Source organism: Schistocerca americana, chromosome 4, assembly GCF_021461395.2.
Source record: "Schistocerca americana isolate TAMUIC-IGC-003095 chromosome 4, iqSchAmer2.1, whole genome shotgun sequence".
In the NCBI taxonomy this organism is placed as follows: domain Eukaryota; kingdom Metazoa; phylum Arthropoda; class Insecta; order Orthoptera; family Acrididae; genus Schistocerca; species Schistocerca americana.
The window spans coordinates 99,982,264-100,005,552 of record NC_060122.1 but is presented as its reverse complement, the minus strand read 5'-3'; the positions used below and the strand labels follow the sequence as shown (position 1 = coordinate 100,005,552).

General features: G+C 41.1%; 1 protein-coding gene across 1 annotated transcript in view; it reads right to left on the bottom strand.

The window, feature by feature from the left end:
- LOC124613280 overlaps nucleotides 1–21,433 on the bottom strand; it is a 95,238-nt gene extending 73,805 nt beyond the window's left edge. The window contains exon 1 of the mRNA XM_047141974.1: nucleotides 21,366–21,433. Coding sequence (XP_046997930.1) covers nucleotides 21,366–21,433 — 68 coding nt within the window. The remainder of the gene's footprint in view (nucleotides 1–21,365) is intronic.
- Between the last annotated feature and the right edge of the window lie 1,856 nt (nucleotides 21,434–23,289).

Sequence of the window (23,289 nt, the reverse complement as noted above, 5' to 3'; positions counted from 1 at the left end):
CAGAGCATCTTTACGGTAAACTCACAGAAGTCGCACGTCATGGCGCAGGACCCATTTCTCCCGCGGTCAGAAAAATGGTACCCGTTCCCCCCGATCCTACAAGGGCCCGGAAGAGGATGGGACCCATTCCTCCCGTTTATAGCAGGTGGACGTATCTTCCGCAGCTGGTGAGGGCCCTTCAGAATATCGGTCAATCAGGCCGCAGTGTGCACAGACAGCTCGTGGAACTGCTAGCGATCGCGCGCGGGATTTTACTGTCCAGAAAACGTGCGTTCATTCCGGCCTATTTTTCAGGCAAGCAAAGCTTTCTAGCATATAGACTTTTAATAGAAGCTGTAAAACTTTTTCAAGAACGTGGTTAAATCCTGAGCATTATACTCAAGTTCCGTTAGACTGTAAAAAGTCTGTAAAACAGCTAGTTATAAACTAGCACAACACCAATCAAACACAGAAATTGGCTGAACTTTCTCCTAGGAACTACTAGACATTATAAAAGGATTGTACCAGGAGGATAATCATCGATTTGGATTAGAAAGTGCGAGAATTACCTGTAAGATCTTTGACATCTTGTGGTGGCTTATTGAAACGGGGCGCAGGAGAATCGTGTATGTACATCTTTCTGCGCAAATCACGGACGTGTGATCTAAATGCTGATTAAATTTCTGTCTAGTACTAATTGAATTAAAACTGCTAATTCGAGGGCATAAACCCAACAACAAACATCATTAAAGAAAATGCAGCCGGCCGTTGTGGCCGAGAGGTTCTAGGCGCTTCAGTCTGGAGCCGCGCGACTGCTACCGTCGCAGGTTCGAATCCTGCCTCGGGCATGGATCTGTGTCATGTCCTTAGGTTAGTTAGGTTTAAGTAGTTCGAAGTTCTAGGGGACTGATGACCTCAGATGTTAAGTCCCATAGTGCTCAGAGCCATTTGAACCATTTTTGAAAGAAAATGCATGTTCAGAAAACCAGTTCGTTTAGCGTTACCCAGGTGCACCACTAGGAGACGAAATGATCCTAACCCCAGAAATATTTACATATTCAACTTTTTTGTATTTTTTAAATATATTTACAAAATCTCTTCGTTTATGTCGTAATATATGTATATACAGATACACATAAAATCAGAATATTCTCTTTTATTAAACTGCGTAATTCCTGTTTTCATTGCGTAGGAAACAGATTTCACGTACTGTAATCTCGTATTGTGCCAGCTTTGAAATTTGCCCCTTGCTGTACTATGAAATTCAAGTCTGGGCAGATCCTTTCATTTTCCTTTGTTGTTGATGAATTTATCGCGATTTTAGTGTCAAGCTGAATTTGCTTCATAAGAAATCTTGTGAATAACTGGACCGTAGGAGTAGAACATTTGTTGTGAAAACTTTTACAAGCATTGGTGGTTCACTTTCTCCTATAACTTAGTTCCGCTCACATAGATGGCGAAAAGAGTGCTTTTTCTTCTACATAATTTTCCAGTAAGTAATCCCAAAACGTTTGCAGTTTTCCGTTGCAGGCATCGCTAACTTGAAATCCTCAACAAAACAGTCACCAACCATAACAGGATCTAGAAGTGGCAAACCAGCTATGTAAGACAGATACCTCCCAATTTCATTTCTTGGGTAATAGTCATGTGCAAGTCCCAGTGTTCGTATTTTTCGCCGCCGGCTCGGGTTTAAATGAAATTTGCGTCCTTGGATTCCTATATCAGTCGAGGCTTCACTTCCAGCTTTCTTTATGCTGCCTTCAAAGTCTGAAAACATCGTTCATGATGAAAATTTCAGTCCTAGATCATTACATTTATCGACAACTGTTATGAAAGACATACTGATACGGCTAAGTTTTCTTGCCATTCAATGAAGGAAATCCACTGGAATATAATATCCGTTAACTAGCCTGAGTATTGTAACCAGCTGACAAATAAAGTTTGTGCAACACTTGAATGTCCCATCAATATATATTGTGTCACAGTGAATAAATAGTTTAAGTTTTTCAGATTCACAAAAAACTTTTTTCTCGACATTATTTTCTAGCAAGGAATTCGTCCCATCTGCAGTTTCCACATTCAGTTTGTAGATAACATTACGAACCTCTTCATACTCGTCGGCAGTTTCGGCAGAATTTACTGCCTAACTTTGTAATTAGATTTACAAAAGCTATCGACGTCTGTATTATTTCTTGGGTACCTTCTGCTTTTAACTGATTGTAAATTAGCTTTGATGCTCTCTCACAAATATCTTCTGTGGCTTTTCTCTTCCGATTACAATTTATTTTTTGGACGAGGAGGAGGATATTAGTGTTTAAAGTCCCGTCGACAACGAGGTCATTAGAGACGGAGCGCAAGCTCTGGTGAGGGAAGGATGGGGAAGGAAATCGGCCGTGCCCTTTCAAAGGAACCATCCCGGCATTTGCCTGAAGCGATTTTGGGAAATCACGGAAAACCTAAATCAGGATGGCCGGACGCGAGATTGAACCGTCGTCCTCCCGAATGCGAGTCCAGTCTGAAGTTTGTCACGAGGTATTTGCGCGTAATTATGGTCTTCTTGAATCTCCACAACATACAGCTCCTCAATAGAAACAGTTTTAACAAAGCATCTGCAACGCTTACTGTTGCACATCCATGGCGCTACGCCACTTTCCAATAGTTTTTGAAACCGGAGGTGTTACCTTTCAGAATTAACATTTTCCCTCCCATTCTGCTTACTGAAAGTGCAAGAGCTTTGGAGAACATGTTCCCTTTAAAATAATCTGTCGTAGACTGAGACATGAGTCGACAAACTGCCGCGAGGTCTCGGGGTTATTACCTGGAGGCCATTAGACTAGTTCAGGAGGAGAGTGTCCTATTACCTGCTAATCTGCCTGGTTTTGGTAGGAACAGCTCATGAGACCGCATGTCACCGACTTCGGACATGTTTATATACTGTTTCCAGCCGGCATCTGGTTGGCATTAACTTCGCTTCGATAATGGATTCTGAAATCATATCGCGATCTCCATTTCTCTATAACCTTTCTCCAACCGGCCAATCATAGCTAGTAAATTTCTTTAAACTATTAATAATACCAATAATGAATTCCTGAAGAAGGGGATTATGATATCGACAACGAAGATTGTAATTCATAGCAATTAGTTACGTATCACGAAATGTTTTGCTTTTATTGGATTTGCAAACATTGGAAGCTACACGTTGATTCGGAACAACACAGAACGTACTGAAGGAGGAAGAAGAAGTAGGGTTTAACGACCCGTTGATAGAGAGGTCGTTAGACATGGAACACAAACGGGAATTGAGAAAGGAAACAGGAAGAGTCCCTCCAAAGGGGTCATCCTAGCATCACTCTGAATTATTTTCGAAAATCACGGATGGCGGAAGGGGGATCTGTGCCATCGCCTTCCCGCGTCTTACCAGTGCTCAACCAGGCTCCGTCATAATCATCTGCACCGCATCATAAAAGTTCAGGAAGACTATAAAGGTAACGCGAGTGATCAAACAGTACAATCTGGAGAGAGCCACAATTCTGTTCTTGGTATCGCAAAACATTATCCCTCGACGCGTCTGCAACTCATAAGCGCTGCCCACCAAATGTTTCGCCCAGCGCGCTCAAAGGACGACGCAACAGCGATAATTCATAAAGCATGGTCGGCAGACAATGACTGTTTACTGCTGGATAAGTTTAACGACATGTTGCTGCACGACTGTCGATACTTCAGGACTCGATATACAATCACGCCAAACAATAAGGAGAAGAAAAATAAAAAAAAGCTACAAATAATTGTCACACTGTAGGAGACTCAGAAAATGACGAAACATGTTGTGTTATTACATGTTACGAAAATGACGTCTTGCTGAATGAATTTATCTGAATTTTTATTGCCGGCCGCGGTGGTCTAGCGGTTCTAGTTGCTCAGTCCGGAGCCGCGCGACTGCTACGGTCGCAGGTTCGAATCCTGCCTCGGGCATGGATGTGTGTGATGTCCTTAGGTTAGTTAGGTTTATGTAGTTCTAAGTTATAGGGGACTGATGACCATAGATGTTAAGTCCCATAGTGCTCAGAGCCATTTGAATTTTTATTTTGACCGTGAACTGCTACGTGTACACTACCACTTCTTCAGATATTTAATAGTTTGCAGGTTAGAATCTTTTAAATACAATCGGATGAAAAAGATAGATACTTTTTAAAATGTCTGTCTGACGTCGTCGTAAATTAGCTGTTGTTTCTGGTTAGGCAACCAATGATAATACTTGAATATTGCGCCCGCTAAATTCAACGAATCTGTAGTTTGTTCGCTATTGCTCAAAAATGAAATCAAATGTTTTCCACCTTAACGTACTTTGAATTTATTTTCAGTCAGTCGGACTACAATAACTTTCATTGACATTCAATTAATATTTCGCCACGCCTTTCCATGAGAGATACCTCGACGGTCTAAAATAAGCCGAAGATGTAACTTATTATTTTTCGTATTCATCACAATGTGAATACTTTTTCTTAGGTGTATAGATTCGATTGATAGATGTTTCATAAAGATACGTTCGAAAACAAAATTTTTCATATACACTGATTGAGACCTGGTGGTCAAGGAAGCAGGATTCGGTTACAATTGTGAACGGGATCGTAATTAGAGACTATTGGTTAACTTTTCTTTTAATCACACACAATTTATTTAAAATCAACAACAAATTAAAATAATGGCAATAATTTAAGAATTGTTTGACGGCTGAAGGCCTTAATGGCAATAAGTTAAGAATTGATTAAACTTGCTGCAACTTACAAACTGCAGTTATTAAAATATTGAAAACAAATCACCAGTGTCTTAAAGGTTAGCTGCTAAAATACAGTTGCCACATCAGATTTTTAAGACAAGTAGCGACAGTCACAGCTGAAGGCCTTTAACGCCAAGAATGGCAATTATTAAAAAAAATTAACAAGCATACTGTCAAATAGCAATGCAATAGCAATAGCTAATTTAAAAGACAGGCAACTGATCACCAAACAGGTGAGACAAAATGATAGTAAACTTGGTAACACAACCATTTAAACTTGCTGTAACGCTAAAAATGGCAATTATATTAAAAAAAATTAGACACATTCAATAAAACAGCAAACATAATAACAAGGTTAATTCAAAGGACAGGTAACTGATCACCACGCAGGTGAGAAATGATAGTAACTTGGTAATACAACAATAAAATAATAACATAATAATGAAACACAAGGGCTAGTCACAGACAGTGCTCCAGGACTCGATCTCTGAGTAGGTCAGGTCAAAATCACTTTCGTGGGTGATGAGAAAGGCAGCCAAGAGTTTCCTTCGCTTCACAAGATGGTAACTCAGACTACTGGCAGTCTAACGAATGACTAATGTTAATCTGCTGAAGCTACCTGGCGCCTGATGACCAATGCGACGATGGAACACCACTCCAAAGCCGGAACCGGTGGTCAGCACTACATCCTCAGAATGGTACGTTTAGAGCGTCCGAAAGGAGAAAGGAACCATTACTACCTGAGTAGAAGAAACACCAACCGACCTACAAATCAAGGAAACTGTCAAAACTAAACGCCTTACCGGACAGCAGCGGCAAGGTGAGGAAACATACACTGCCGTTACATACGTACACTAACCTCCAGGGCGGATCACTGGGGCGTTAGCGGCCACCAGGGAGGACAAATACCGCTGGTTGCACTTAACAGCTAGTAAAACATAGAATGCAGCAATTAGTAACAAGGAGTCGAGGAAAGCCAATTAGATCCGCCTTCCGCCAAACACCCCACTCGCTGCTCTTCGTCTCGGTGACACTGCGAGCAGCAACACGAACCCAAGTCACTGGAGAATCGCGAAATCTCACAATGGTGGAGGTTTCACTGCTAGGATTAAAATCCACTCAACTTAAAGCTTGTTGGATCCGGTTGACGACTAGGTCGTGTACACTCGCGACCTCAGCCCTTCCATCCAGCACTGCATGCGTGCCTCCAGCGGTCCCGGCGTGTTCTCACACTGCCCCCTTGGCTCCTCTGGAGTCCCCAACCGAACCGCTCACTCACACGACCCGGAAGAACAACGACATCACCCCAAAGATAGCGCCTCAAACAGAGGACGGAAACCTACAGAAGCAGCAACGTGAGCCGCAGCATGGCTCACTGATGGGAAAAAAATCGCAACACCACAAAGAAGCTAGGTGACATAAACGATAGTTGGCAGACTTTTTTTCATCTGAAACAAGACGTCTATTCAACTTTCGAGCCAAAGAGTGAGGATGCTGTAATGCTCGAAAGTGTTAATTATCTTTGAGACAGGATTCGGTGAGTAGGTGTTGGTGAAGAATGCCTTTAAGACGACAAAGACGCCATTATCAATACCTCACTGACAAGGGGAGGCCGCCAATTGTGAAATTCAGATTCGATTCATATTGCGCATAATAAAAGCTCATGGCCAGAGGTGTAAAGTGGCAAAGCACCAAGATGCACTTCTCAGCCGTTGTCTGAGAAAATCGACAGTTAAAAGAAACCGTTGCGGTGAAATACTCTCTACGATTAATAATTCTCTACGGCGTCCTGGCGCAGCGGTAAGCGCTCGGGTTCGTAACCCGAAGGTCACCGGATCGAATCTCGCGCTATGCAACTTTTTTTTTTAGTATTTGTTTTTTATAATTCAAATATATATAATTCCCGGCAATCAGTTGCAACAATTACGCATATAATAAGTTGTTGAAAGTCGTTTGTCGTGGAAAAACTGGCGACTTCGAACATCATTATGTTTTCCGCAAACAAAGTTGTATTTCACAAATGTTATTAATTGTCTTCATAATGTTAACCACGTATAGTAAACGGAAGACGTAGAAACGAATACGTATAGCGTAAGTCAAACGTTCGAATTAGAATAGAGACCCCACGAACACAAATTTGCTGTGGCAGGTATGAAATATAAACTCCGTTACTCGCTCGTTGCACTTGAATGACAGATGTTGAATGGGCCGAAACGAGCCGCCGCATAACAGCGTAGTTGCCTGCTAACTTCGAAAGAAGGTAGATGCGGTCCCTAGCGCAGCTTATAACATTGTCGAAAATCAGTGTGGGCGGGAGAGCTTTGGTACACCCTGTTAAAAAAAACGGAAAAATGGAGGCGGTACAATTGGAGAGCGATCCGCCTTCACCAACATGCATAAGCAATTCATTAATACTTTATATATATTTGAATTACAAAAAACTAATAATAAAAGAAAATGCATGGCGTGAGATTCGATCCGGCGACCTTTGGACTACGAACGCGAGCGCTTACCGCTGCGCCACGACGCTGTAGAAAATTATTAATCGTCGAGAGTATTTCACCGCAACGGTTTCTTTTAACTGTCGATTTTCTCGACAACGGCTGAGAAGTGCATCTTGGTGCTTTGCCACATTACACCTCTGGCCATGAGCTTTTATTATGCGCAGTATGAATCGAATCTGAATTTCACAATTGGCGGCCTCCCCTTGTGAGTTTCAACGAGACCTGTAATACAGATAATAACTAAAATCTGTTACCTAGACAGGTATATTAACGAAATTTCATTACTCTTCATTAATTGATTTTTGGTGTTGCGATATTTTTCTGTTAGTGCAGATTTCAGGAAATATTGATAACACAAGGTTTATTTCTCATCTTTACAAATACTTTAATTTGGTTTTTTCACAATACAGAATATAATGTCATGTCACATTTTAAAACTTGAAGTAATGTGACAACATTGCTGACCTGATTGCGATCGTAATAACTGATTACAACATTATTGTTTAGTCGTTCATAAATACTTCACTTAGTTTTTTTCGTTCTACAAGTGATCGCCGCAGGATGTTTTGCGCGGTCTCGGCTTTCATATAGTAGCGGGCAATGTGGAAGCTGTATGAGGCGACGTGAATTTTCCTAGTCGCGGGAAGAACGGGCGTCAGCGCTCGCATGATGTCTGCGACGTTCATGCAACAAAGGAAAATACACAGAAAATGCTCTGTCGTTTTACTTTAAACAATTATCACTGCGAAAAAAATCGTGAAGATTACCGGACAATACAACATGTGAGGTACTGTACCATATACGAGGGCTATTCAGAAAGTAGGAAACGTTTTGGCATTAAAAAAAAAGTACAAGAAATACATTTTATTATATACATCTGAAAGAGCGACTGACATACTACTTTTCCACATAATCAACAAACACATTGAGACACTTATCATGGACAAGCTTTGAAAGAACTTCGTCGTAAAATTCTGCCGCTTGAGACTTCAGCCAGTGAGTCACGCCCACCTGGATTTCTGCGTTGTCATCAAAGTGCTGCGTTGCAAGCCAGTTCTTCATCTCGGGAAACAAGTGGAAGTCGCTTGGTGCAAGATCGGGGCTGTAGGGCGGATGAGGGAAAATTTCCCATTTCATGTCGGGCATTGTCGTGCATAAACAATATTTTGGACGTCAGCTTTCCTCGGCGTTTGTTTTGAATTGCTCTTCTAAGGCTGTGCAAAGTTTGACAGTACTGGGCAGAATTTATGGTTGCTCCAAGTTCGAGAAAATCAATAAGAAGCACACCTCGCCTATCCCAAAACATTGTCGCCATCAACTTCCTTGCTGGCAAGGTTTGCAAACGTTTTCTTGGTTTTTGGGGTGACCTTGTGTGCCCCCACTCCATGGACTGTAATTTTGTTCTGCAATTGACGTGTTTCACCCAAGTCTCGTCACCGGTTACTATTCGATCCAGTAATGAATCACCATGTTTGCGGTAGGCCTCCAGAAATGTCAACGTTGCCCCCATTCGCTGTTTCTTATGGTGCTCTGTAAGCATTTTGGGACCCATCGTGCACAAAATTTGTGATAACCTAGCTTTTGAGTGACAATTTCAAACAACAAAGTCCGTGAAACTGTGGAAAGAGAGCGAAAGCTCCATTATTGTGAAGCGACCGTTTCATGAATCGTTTCATCAGCTTTAGCGACAAGGTCGTCAGTGACAATGCTCGGGCGTCCACTCTTCATCATGACCGTTGGTTCGGCCATTTTTGAACCGAATGCACCATTTCCGGACGGAACATTCACTCGTTACATTGTTCCGTACACTTCGAACAGTTCACGATAAATTTCTATAGGTTTTAGGTTTTTTGCCAACAAAAACCGTATGACAGACTGCACCTCACAACTGGCGGGATTTTCGTTGCAGCGCACATTTCAAATTCGAATATCGAAAAATCCAGACGCGCAGAGACGTTCTCGCTGCCACGGACGGATGCCGACTGAGCTGCCGGGCATGCACATAACCAAAATATACGCGATCGGCGAGCGCCTAGCGGCGTCAGACAGAAACGTTCCCTACTTTCTGAATTGCCCTCATATCATCCAGACGACCAATTATGCAGTAGTACACAACAAAAATCTGTACCACTACAAAGCGGGCAGTGTGTTCCACAACTACAAAGTAGTTACTCAGAGATATGGTTACTCTTACTTGCCATGCCTTAGTTGACTGTGAAATGACATGCTCTCTATGAAGCGGTTCAAGAGCTCTATAAGCAATTGATGCCATCCTGACGAAGAACCAGATGGAAGTGTCGACGAGTCCCTTGTGGCCTCCGACAGACTTTACACATTTCAGATATACGTCATAGGATACAAACCAGAAAACCTTTCTAGACCCAACACATGTTAGAAATTCTTCGACAGGAGCACCTCAAAGCTGACGAATATTATCGCCCATGAACAGTTCTGAATCAACTGGTCCGCTACAAAAGTTACACGTGTTGTTGTAGAACCCCATCCTCGCCCTCAACATGTTCACAGTATTCCTCTGGGGATCTATGAAGATGTGGAGCTCCGTATCCACATCCATACCGCCTACACTAACATCCCGTCAACACAAAACTGGCCTCTTTTAAAATGTTCTATGTTCTTGTGACAGTTTCAGCTACCAGTTTTTTTTTTCGAACATGCACACCACGAGAATCAGTGAGTAGTGTGGAGATGAATCATCTATGAAAAGTGCACATTCCTCCATTAATTAATGGACCAACAGCGATTTTATTTTCTACAGCCGACAAGATGGACAAAGACATTGCCAGACGGATGACTTACAGACCAACTACCCACAGACTACAGTGTTTGTCAGCCAAGGAGCCCAGCTGTACGCTCTCTGTACAGTTGTTCTCCAAACGTCATTGGCACTGGATTATGTTGTTCAGCAGAAGTCTGGTCAGACTGTGACGGTCACTGTCGGTGCCTGTTAAAAACACACCCATCCCAGTCGGCTATACCAAAAGCATCTCGCCCCAGTTTTCAGAGGTCGTAAAGAGGAGGTCCTTGATTAGCATGGAGACTGAGTAATACTGGAGGAAAAGGTTAAAAAACAAATAAATGAAAAAGATATAAAATAAAAAGAAAGAAAGGTTTAACAGAAAAAACTGATTTATTAAGGGGTTGTTGTTGTGGTCTTAAATCCGCAGACTGGTTTGATGCAGGTCTCCTTGCTACTCTATCCTGTACGAGTTTCTTCATCTCCGAATAATTGCTGCAACCTACATTCTTCTGAATCTGCTTATGGTATTCATCTCTTGGTCTCCCTCTACGATTTTTACCCCCCACGATTCCCTCCAGTACTAAACTGGTGATCCCTTGTTGCCTCATAATGTGTCCTACCAACCGATCCCTTCTTCTAGTCATGTTGTACCATAAATTACCCTTTTCCCCAATTTTGTTCAATACCTCCCCATTAGTTATGTAATCGACCCATCTAATCCTCAGGATAATTCTGTGGCACCACATTTCCAAAGCGCCTATTCTCTTCATGTCCAAACTGTTTATCATCCGTGTTTTACATCCATACATGGCTACACTCCATACAAATACTTTAAGAAAGGACTCCCTAACGCTCCCATCTGCATTAGTTGTTACCAAATTTCTTTTCTTCACAACGCTTTCTCTTGACATTGCCACTCTACACTTTATATCCTCTCTACTTCCTCCACTTCATCAATCATCAGTTATTTTGCTGCACAACGAACGAAACTCATCTATTACTTGTAAGGATCTCGTTTCCTAATCTAAGTTCCTGAGCATCACCTGACTTAATTCGAATATACTCCATTATCATTGTTTTGCTTTTGTTGATGTTCATTACATACACTCCTTTCAAGACACTGTTCATTCCGTTCAAACGCTCTTCCAAGTCCTTTACCAACTCTGATCGAATTACAACAATGTCATTGACAAACCTCGAAGTTTTTATTACTTCTCCCCGAACATCCTACCCCAAATTTATCTTTTGTTTCCTTTACTCCTTGCTCAATGTACACACTGAATAACATCTTTGGTGTGATGTCACATGTGCGTCCAGTTGTTCAAATCGCTCGCCAATGTTTTAGGAAGTTTTAGACGTCAGATACTTATTTTAAAGATTATTGGTGTTAACATTTGCTGTTTAAGGAACTTATTAGTGGATTTTCGTTCATATCAATCTTCTTTTGTGTTACTGAATGGAATGGTCTGTTATTCGTGAATGTAGCTATGCCGTTCGTCGAAGGCTCAGCAGTGTGTTTACATTTGGCGGTGTGAGGTTGCAGCTGCAGCGCTTCTAAAGCTAAGTACTGACAAAATTGTTTGTGCACTGTAGTCGAATATTACATTGAGTAGATTTCATTCGTTTATCCAATTAGCAGTGTGTTTGCATTTCGCGGTGTGATGTTACAGGTGTAGTGGTTCTGAAGTTCTGACATAGCCTTATTTGTGCACTGATATTTGGGTATAAAATTTAGTAGGTTTCAACGGTGTCTCGTGCTGTTTCTCGTGAAATAACTGGTTAATAAACTTTCGCCCACTGTGTTTTATAGAGTTGTTCACTCGTTGAAGTAATTTATTAAAGTTGTACGGTAGTTTTGTAAGTAGGTTGCTTAGGTTTTTATGTTGGTAACGCCACGTAGCGCTCTGTATGAAAATCACTGGCTGTGCTGTGTGCAGCCTGTGGCTGGTTGGCAATGTTGGAAATTCGCTATTGTAGTGTTGGGCACTTGGATGTGATCAACGTGTAGCGTTGCGCAGTTGGTGGTGAGACGTCAGCAGTTGCGTATGTGGGGAGAGAGATGGCAGAATTTTGAGAGCGGACGATCTGGACGTGTGTCCATCAGAAAGAGTAAATTTGTAATACTGTATATTGTGAACTGATATATATATATATATATATATATATATATATTATTTAGCTGGCAGTACTGGCTCTCGCTGTATTGCAGTAGTTCGTGTAACGAAGATTTTTGTGAGGTCAGCGATTCATGAAAGGTATAGGTTATTGCTAGTCAAGGCTATTCTTTTGTAGGGATGATTGAAAGTCAGATTGCGTTGCGCTAAAAATATTGTGTGTCAGTTTAATGTTGATCAGAATAAGTAAAGATCGAAATGTCTGAGTAAGTTCAGTTCTGCCCAGTTGTATGAAAATCAAATGACGTAAGAGGTTTATCAGCACAGTAATTCATTAATATTTTTAAGAGGACGTTTCAATTTTCTGCTGACATTTCTCATTGTGTGCAACGAAATATTTCAGTAAAACTTTTGTGCACTGTGTTTAATTTCGTTCAGTTTTCCAGTGGTCGCTTGAATTTTTGGTTTTAGATAAGAAATTGTGTGAAGTTTTTATGGTATTGGTATTACTATTAATAAAGTAGTTGCTTTCTTAGTAGAGAACGAAATTAGAGATCACTGTTGTTCTTTATCTAGTCCTGCGTTAGTAACTGAACTTACGTGACGTAGACGTTTAGTTTTCTCAGCAGCTATTAACATTTTACCATGAGTGAGAAGTGTGGGTTTTCTCATAGGTTTGTGAATAGTGGGTTACGGTGTGAGATTTGGTATTTTCATTGAGAGGTATTCAGTGGGGAAGCCAGTGGGCATTCTAGCGAGATCCTCTCCTGGAAATGTAGAATTTGTAGCAGAAGTAAGTTGATAGAGGAGCAGGAGCGTAATATCTGAGCCCTTCAGGTGCAGTTACAAAACTCAAAGGAGGAACTAGATAGGATTAGGAGGGTGATGGGTGCTGGAGAATGGGAAGTGGCAGTTGGTAAGAAGGAAGTTAGGAGGAGGAGATATTCAGACAGTTGTACTTTGCATATAACCACTACATTTTACCGTCAGTTTATTGGAGAGGAACCTCTTATAGCTGTAGGTGTTGGAAACATGCAGCAGTCCTCAACAGTTAGGGAGCCAGTTGCAAATTCTAACACAAAGAGGGTTCTGCTGCTAGGTAGTTCGCATGGCACAGGTGTCGGCCATCAGTTGCAGGAAGTGTTGGGGAGTGAGTACCAGGTCACCAGCATTGTGAAGCCTAATGCAGGGTTGGCTCAGGTGACTGTTAAGGTAGGGGAGTTATGTGGGAATGAGAGGCTCTAGTAATGATTGTGGGTGCAGCTGGGAATAGTCTTGATAGGGACAGGCAGTGTGATGTAGGTGGCGACCTGGTAAATGTAGCTACTCACACCGGTGGCACTAATGTGCACTTGGCGCAACTGTTTCAGCGTCATGATCGGCCTTACCTTTATACTGCTGTGAGGCGTGCTAACATGGGGTTGGAGAAGGCACTGATGGCAGAGGGCACGGCTCACATTGCAGTGGTGTCAGCTGAGTCTATCAATAGATCGGGTTTCACGAGGTATGGCCTGCACCTCAGTGGGTTTGGGAAGGGGAGGCAGGCAAAGCTTATAGGCGACAGTGTAGTAGGTGGTGGTGGGGTCATTCATGGAAAAATTCCTGTAGTAGTTGGTGTGACAGCTCCACCTCCTATAGGATGAAGTCAACTAATAGGTATACCTGCTTAAATGGAGTGCCTCTAACAAAGGAGTTACCCTCAAAGAAAGTCAGGTATCCCAGTAGTGAAGGAATGAGCATATTTTATCAAAATATAAGAGGTATTAGAGATAAGGTTAGTGAACTGCTTACAGATTTTGACTCTATTGGTATGTCGCGGCGCCACTTAAATAATTTGATAATTCAGAGGCTTCTTTTACCAAGGTACAGATTAGATGGCTGTTTTTAAAGGAGTTCTTTGTGGAGTGGGGGATTAGCCATGTACGCAAAAAGAGAGTATTCCATTAGAGCCCATAGACGTATCATGGCATTGCACTGAACAGGTATTTGAATGTTATGCAGAGGCAGTTGATTTAGTGAAAGTAAACTTCTAATTGTTGTTATTTATAGGTCCCTTAACTTTGACTTCAGAGCATTTCTGCTCAAGTTGGAATTTATGGTTCACTTTATAGGAAGTACCAGAAATTAATTATATGAGGTCACTTCAATATTAATTTTGTATATGATTATCCAAGAAAAAAGATGTTGGAAGCTCTTCTAAATTCATATGATCTGCTGCAGGCTGTGTTTTTTCCAACGTGTGTCAGGGGAACAGTAGCACACCCACAAAGGACATTTTTATTCATTCTTCATTACTAGATGGGTACTCTGTTAGTAATAGGATGAATGACGTTTCATATCATGATGCACAAATTTTAACACTAAATGGTTTTTGTACTCAAGCAAATTTAATATATAATTACGAGTATGTAGGAAAACTATTCCAATGGCAATATTGTGTTTTTTAAATCTCGTTAAGGAACTAAAGTGACAGGATGTTTATAGAGTCAGTAAAATAGATGACAAATATAATGCTTTCCTTAACACATTTCTTATGCTCTTTGAAAGCTACTTTCTATTAGAACGTTCTAAACAGATTACTTGCAGTAAATGGCAGCCTGGGTGGCTGGATAGTGGGATAAGCGTATCATATAGAACAAAGTGGGAATTATATCAAAATGTTAGAAGTTGTCACAATCGAAATACAGTAGCCTAATACAAACAGTATTGTAAGGTGTTTAAAAATATTATTAGGGAGGCAAAGAATACGTGGTACGCAAATAGAATAGCTAATTCACAGGATAAAATTGAAATCATGTGGTCAGTTGTGAAGGAAGTGTCTGGTCAACAGCACAAGGTCGACCATGTAAAGTCAGTAAAAATATTTCTGTTACTGATAAATCAGATATATGTACAGTATTTAACAATCATTTTTTCAGCATTGCTGGTGAAATAAACAAAAACTTAGTTTATACAGGGAACCACGTAACTCTCTAGAAAAATGCCTTTCTGAGATTGATGTCTGGAATACTCCTCTGTGATACTGATAAGGGGGAATTTTGGTCAATAATTAAATCACTGAAGAGAAAGGACTCCTACTGATATGATGGAGTGTTTAGCAGCATATTGAAGTACTGTGCTGCACATATTAGCCCTGTACTTAGCCATATTTGTAATTTTTCCTTTAATAATGATCAGTTTCCTGGCCGATTAAAGTACTCAGTAGTAAAGATGCTTAATGAAAAGGGAGAAAGGGATAATGTAGATAATTTTAGACCTATTTCTATGCGATCAGTGTTTGCTAAGGTTATTGGAAATACTGTGTATGTAAGACAATTGATCGTTTTCTTTCACATAATTAGCTATCAAATGTACAGTTCGGATTTAAAAGTGGTTTAACAACTGAAAATGCTATATTCTCTTTTCTCTGTGAGGAATTGGATGTACTAAACAAAATGTTTCGAACGCTAGGCATCTGATTTGATTTACCTAAGATGATTGATCGTGCTGATCACAAGGTATTGCTACAAAAGTTGGACCATTATGGAATAGGGGGGAATAGCTCACAACTGGTTCATCTCTTACCTTAACAACAGACAGCAAAAGGTTATTCTCCACTATGTTGAGAACGGCTGTGATCTGTGATCTGAGGTCTGAGTGGGGCACAGTTAAATGGGACCTGCTCCAGGGGTTAGTGCTGGGGCCATTCCTGTTCCTTATTTATATAAATGATATGGCCTCTAGTATTACAGGTCATTCTAAAGTATTTCAGTTTGCTGATGACACTAGTTTGATGGTAAAGGATGTTGTGTGCAGCGCTGGCACTGTTCCAAATAGTGCAGTTCAAGACATAAATTCATGGCTGTAGAAAATAAACTATCGCTAAATCACAGTAAGTCTCAGTTTTTACAGTTTTTAACACACAATTTAAAAAACCGGACGTTTTAATTTCACGTAATGGGCATGTGATCAGTGAAACTGAACAGTTCAGATTTGTAGGTCTTCTGATAGGTAGTAAACTGTCGTGGAATCTTGTTCAAAGACTCAATGCTGCCATTTCTACTATTAGAACGGTATTTAAAGTAAGTGTTAGTTCGAGAGGAAAATTTTTGCTTATTTTCATTCGCTTATGTCGTATGGTATCATATTTTAGGGTAACTTTTCCTATTCTCGAAGGATGCTTTTGGCTCAGAAGCGGGCGGCTCGGGCAACAAGTGGTGAGAGTTCAAATGGCTCAAATGGCTCTGAGCACTATGGGACCTAACTTCTGAGGTCATCAGTCAGCTAGAACTTAGATCTACTTAAACCTAACTAACCGAAGGACACCACACACATCCATGCCCGAGGCAGGATTCGAACCTGCGACCGTAGCGGTCGCGCGGTTCCAGACTGTAGCGCCTAGAACCGCTCGGCCACCCCGGCCGGCGGTGAGAGTTCGGGAACCTTCTGTCGCCCCCTGTTCCTTCGTCTGGGTATTGTGACAATGCCCTCTCAATATATATATATTCTTTACTGTCGTTTCTTGTTATTAATATCAGCTTATTCCTGAGAACTAGTAGCGTTCAATCAGGAATACAGTCTGCATTTGGATCGCGCTTCCTTGATTCTTGTGCAGAAAGGCGTGCACTATACTGCTTCATCTGTTTTCAATAAGCTGCCACAAGAATTCAAAAATTTTAGCGGTAAATCACGCGCTTCCAAATAGAAACTGAAGAGTTTCCTCATGGGCCACTCCTTCTGTTCTGTCGAGGAGTTCCTTGAAAAATTAAGCTGATACTTGTGTTTATTGCTGATTGCGTTTACATGAACTTACGGCTTGTCTTTTTGGGTTTGTAAACATTTTATTTTATCTGTTATTTTATGTTGTAATTTCATGTACTGACACGTTCCATGACCTTGGAGATTCTCCTCAATTTGGTCCTACGGAACAAGACGTATAAAATTAATAATGGGGGATAGGATACAACCGTGTCTCAGTTTCTTCTCAAGCACAGTTCCCTTTTATGCCCCTCGCTCTTATAACTGTCGCCTGGTTACTATACGAACTGTAGATAGCCTTTCGCTCCCGCTATTTTACTCCCGCTACCTTCAGAATTTCAAAGAGAGGGTTCCAGTCAACAGTGTCAAAAGCTTACTCTATAAGTCTACAAATTCTAAATACGTAGGTTTACTTTTCATTAACCTTTCTTCTGGGAGAAGTCGTAGCGTCACTATTGTTTCGCGTGTTGCTAAATTACTCCGGAATCCAAAGTGATGTTCCCAAAGGTCGGCTCCTACCAGATTTTCCATTCTTCTGTAAAGAATTCGTGTTAGTATTTTTAGTATTTTACAACCAGTCAGCACCTGCTTTCTTTCGAACTGTAATTCTTATGTTCTTGTTATTGTTTGAGGGTATTTCGCCTGTCTCATAAGTCTTACACATCAAATAGAAAATTTTTGTCATTTTAGGCCGTCAGTAGTTCTGACAGAATGTCATCTACCCGCGGGGCTTTGTTTCGACTTAGTTCTTTCAGTGCTCTGTCAAATTTTTCTCGTGGTATCTTTCATCTCATCTACATCATCATCTACTTCTATTATTTATCATTGCCATCATCCCACTTGTATAGACTCTGTATATACTCCTTCCACGTTCCAGCTTTTTCCTTCTTTGCTTAGGGCTGGTTTTCACCTACGTTCAGGGGTTATAGATTCACAATTTTCAGACGAGGATAGCCTTAATTAACATTAAGCAGTGGTAAAGAACAGTACATGAGTAGAAAACTTAGCTAGAGTGCACAGAAACTGCACAACTCGACGCAAATTTACTTGAGCTATACGAAGAGTACTGCTGTGCTTTAAGGAGAATGTTGGAGGCAAATATCTTAAGCCAGAGGCAAATTACTGAACTGTAGGACACCGATACAGGTGGCAAAGAGGAGGTCACGGCGGAACCTTACCGCACGGTTGGAACCACGCCTCTTGCCGATATACGTCTTAACATTCTCAGCCCCAACTGCTGGACGCAACGTATTCTTATGCCTCCACGCGTATGAATAGCGAACCGTTTCAAACACACAACGGTTTTTAGCGGTTGCCGCCATTTTCAGTAAATTAAAATCTTCTATCAAAATGACCACAGACGAAATCTGTTTCCAGATTTAGGTTCAACAGTGTTTCGAGAATAACTACAGTAATATTCCTTTTCTCTCGGATTTTTTATTAAAGGGTTAAGTCGCAAATGAAAATTAAAGGAACTCGAAGTAAAATTAATATCAAAGAAATGAGTACACGAGTGAGATGTTCATTATCAGAGGGTCCTGAATCTGTAATTAGATTGCTTGATTTTTGTATTTTCTTTCTTTGTCTGAAAATAAGGCGGACGCACACGTGTGCGGTCCGACACGTGGTGTTACGAAGTGCTAATTTTACCGTGAGTTGGTTGGATTCTGAAGATCTGCATGTTGAGCGTTTTGCCATAGGGAGTGAATGACGAGAAGTGTACCTTGTAATATTCGACACACCTGTAGCAACCGTTGACAGCTTAAAGCAACTGTTCGAAGTATTATCGCCAGTCTCATTGCAGGCATTACAACGGCAACAGAGCGTAACATTTTACCGCATATTTTCAAATCACCTGCTTTCTTCCATACTTGTCACATTTTCTTCCCAGACGCTCTGACAATCACAATGTCTCGGTCGCAAAGTTTTTTTTATAAACATATGACCGGCTTCAGTGCCATGTGCACGACCATCAGGTGTGAAATGCTGGGCTATGAATAACAAGTCAGTGTGAAATACTGTATCGTAAGCAGCACTTTACGCTTTAATTCTGCTTGTAGCCAAGCATGTTACGTCTGATGATAGTCCAAATGGCATACGATAACAAAAATACTATTTAATCCAGACTAAATTGTTTATGTTAATAACAGTACTGCTATCGCTATATTCCATTTAGTATGCGGCCATTACATTCTCTCATATTATGGAGCGCTGAGATTACTTTACGTATGATAGTGGCTCAGTACTTCCTACCTAATACCTCCAGCGAGCTACACCTAACCGACGACTGCTATCTACCAGAGGAATTTTTTTCTTCTTCCCAGTTGTACCAAACATAGTGTCCGTAACACCTTTGCAAGTCTGTAGCGCATTTTGTGCTTCTGCAGCTGCTACAGGCTCCTCTCCTCTATACTCTTCCAGTTGACGAAACGTATTGCCTATTGCTAGCATTCAAAATAAAACCATCGGAGCGTTGTCCTCCTAACGTAGTTTCCGCCAGCTGACCGTTCCCCCTGTTGCACCATCCCTCCCTCCGTAGAGTATCCAGCTCCCTCCTAGCTTCCCTAATCGTGCCTAAACGCCGTCACTCTGTTCCCACTACGTAACCTGTAGCCTTAGGAGATGGTTGCGCCAGATGCTAGACGATCCGTTCTACTCCCGCCCATGCCTTCCCCGACTGAAAGCACTAAATAGCTATAAACAGGGGGAGTCACTACTAGGACTGTCGATTTTAAATAATATCGGGAGTCCGATATATCTATATTTATTCATCCTCGACGCATCGAAAAAAGTATAGATATATCGACGGAAGAAAATATCGACGAACTGATCTATAAAAATATCTGCTGCACATTGTAAATATGCTGCCAGTTTTAGAGCTGCAGCCGGCCGAAGTGGCCGTGCGGTTAAAGGTGCTGCAGTCTGGAACCGCAAGACCGCTACGGTCGCAGGTTCGAATCCTGCCTCGGGCATGGATGTTTGTGATGTCCTTAGGTTAGTTAGGTTTAACTAGTTCTAAGTTCTAGGGGACTAATGCCCTCAGCAGTTGAGTCCCATAGTGCTCAGAGCCATTTTTTTAGAGCTGTATATGTAAATATTGATTTATTAATTCTCTACATTAACAAGCAAGCAGCCTACTTATCCCTCTTAGAGCAAGAAATGAAAGGAAAACAATGCATCTTCACGCCTGGCTGACAATGGTAACTGCATGCAAGTGCCACAGCAAAAGGTGTGCGATGGGTCCGTCATTCTGTTTCATCACGTATCGGATGTGCCTGGAACAATTCATGTTGACGCCCCTGTTTCTTCGTTTCTGCAAACGCTACCGACCTAGCAGCTGTAGTGTGAAAATTGCGTGGTGAAGTTAAAGGTTGCAGTTTCTGTAAGTAGCGCCAAGCGTCGATTACGTCAGCATTTCCCCCTCTCATGTGTCCAGCCAACGCAAAGACCAAAGTTGTCATTTAGATTTTTGTTCATCGTTTTCAGCAAATGTTTTTGAAGAACACCGACGTGATGAAACAGCACAGTAGTTGTATTAAATATGGTTTTTTAATGCAGCTGGTGCGCTGTTTCCTCACATCGGATATCTTGTTATTTTATTCACACCTCCCTCCCCACCTCTCCAGAGTGCACTCGAACTTCTTCTTTGTGCTACCTATACTTTCTTCACACAGTGGACGTGATGAAAGCTCAAAAAGTAGTAACACTTCTTCACACAGGAAATGTAAAATTATTTTCTATTACAACTACAAAAAAACACAAAAAACAAAAAAAATTCAAATATTTACTGCAAATTGAGAATAAAAATATCGGTGTTCGATGTTGCAACTTCAGTATCGATATATGGATGCCATCAAAGGACGGTTCGCTCATATATGTCGATATATTTTGGAAAAATATCAATTTATAGATATTTTACCAACAGCACTAGTCACTACTCGCGAGCCTACAATAATTCCCGGTTTCCTCACTCATGGACAAACATTTCTAAATTCCAGAACGACAAATATAAACTGAGTAGCAATTGCCTTCTTAGGTACTTGCAGACAGAGTAGTAACTAAAAAAAAGGCAGCAAAGCAAACTTGGTCACTATTACCTGCGACAGTGACGGGATTTAAAGAAAAGGTGTCTAAGGTGAGCTGTTTGCGTCATAAGAACAAAAAGAAAACTGATGAACACCTGAAACACATGTGTCGAAGAACTACAATATCTCAAATAAGCAAGAAAAAATTTCTTTTATTTTTTCCTTAACACGTGGAAGTTGTTCTATTTGTCCAGAATGTACGAAATAAATCAAGTTGTGGCTCCACTGGTCACTGCAGTGGGCGAAACAGTAATGATGTTGCGCCTGGTAGGGCTGAATGAGGTTGGTAGCACACGACGCTTCTAGCCGTACGAGACACAGTCTTTTTTCAGTAACGCAATTTTAGAGTAAGTTAGTTTATAACCCATCCTTAGTTTGAATTGGTAACAGTCACTTAGAGAGTAGACGTACCTGGGCGCCCATGTCTGATGTGAGAATGAAGCCAGTCTCTGGATTCCTATGGGCGGGTGTGGCGCCATCTTGTCACGCTTCCTGCCGACTGATATGGTGCCTGGTAACTGAATTATTCATAGGAATACCCGACGCCGCAAAATGACAGAGGCAAGTCAGAGAACAAGACCACAAGGTCAAAGGAAAACACACTGAAACGTTTGGATCGTTCTCAGTCTTTCCCGATCTCGTAAGTATTAAGGAAGAACACACATTTTTTTAAACACTTCACTCTGTGGATTAAGAAATGTTGTCATCGAATACATTACTTTGATGATTAATGCAAGAAGCCAAGGTCCTGAAAACACTAAGTTATACACTTGCTGTGATAGCCATGAAAATAACAATTAAACGATAACCTAGTCTTTATAACGATCTATGCTTAATAATTTATGACAGGAAATTTAGTTAATATAACCAGAGATGTAGTTTTTTAGGAACAAATTTAACAACTTCTTTTCTCGAAAGAATTTTCAGTGCAATCAATTGCGAGTGCTTCTTTGATTCACATTATGAGCCTTTTTAAATGATAGGCATGTGACGAGCAGGATCCGTTCTCCGGGTTTGGATAGCAAAAATAGGTGGACCGCATAATCTGACTGACGCCGTTCGTTTCGACACGGCCTCAGCATGACGTCGTTGTTAGTGTTGCGGGTTTGATCTGAGGATGGCTGCATTTCACAGCTAAAACCGATTACGGTGTGTGACCAGCTTATGGTATTTATTGAACAATACAAAACGTGAAAGGGAGGTCATATGTATTTTCGTCCAGCTCTGACCGAAGGCTTAACTTAATTTTCGGAATAAAACTTATTATATGAGTTTTGGACTACACATTTCTGTACAAGGTTGATGTATCCTTGTATATCCTTACTAACAAATTACCGAAGCGACAAACAGCAGCAGCATGGATACATATAGCTGTAGAATAGGAGTAAGACCTAGGGAAAGATGGTAATATACAGTGTGTACAAGAACCAAGATGGAACAATGAAAATGGAAGAGCAAGAACGAAGTGCTAAGACTAAATTAAATGTAGCAGCCTTTCGCTCCTAATGTTCAATCTGTACATAGAAGAAGCAATGACGGAGATAAAAGAAATGTTCAAGATTGGCTGGTGACAATGCTATGCTCAGTGAAAGTGAAGAAGAATTACAGGATGTGTTGAACTAAAAGAACAAGTCTAATGAGTACGAAATATGGATTGAGAGTAAGCCAAACAAGCTAATGAGAACAGTAGAAATGAGACTGGCGACAAACACGAAAACTGGGGACCACGAAACAGATCAAACTATGGAAATCTGCTGCCTTGTAACCATAACCCATGACAGACGGAGGAGGGATGACATAAAAAAAGCAGATAATCTCAGGCAAAGAGAGCATTCCTGGGCAAGGGAAGTCTGTTAGTATCAAACATTGGCCTTAATATGAGGAAGAATTTTTTGAGAATGTACGTTTCGAGCACAATGTTATATGATAGCGAATCAAGGACTGCGGGAAAACCGAAAAAGAAGAGAATGGAAGTGTTTGAGGTGTGCTCCTATAGATCGGCGTTGAAAATTAGGTGGGGCGATAGAGTGTTTGAATGAGGAGATTCTCCACATAATCGGCGAAGAAAGGAACGCAGCCGCATCCTCACGAGATGCTAAACACCAAGCGCACAGGATAGTACAGCGGAGAACTGTGCAGAAATGGTGTTGTGTTCATAGGCGTGTAGCAGCATTACAGCATGTAGCGTGTATGTCTGTCCATGCACAGGTCAGTAAAAATGATAAACGAGAAACACCATCCAAACAAAGGATGCAAACGAATGTTTGATGTACTGTCAGTATGTGGAACTCTTGTTCGTTGTTCACATAGCGGCGCAGTTTGACGTTGTAAGGTG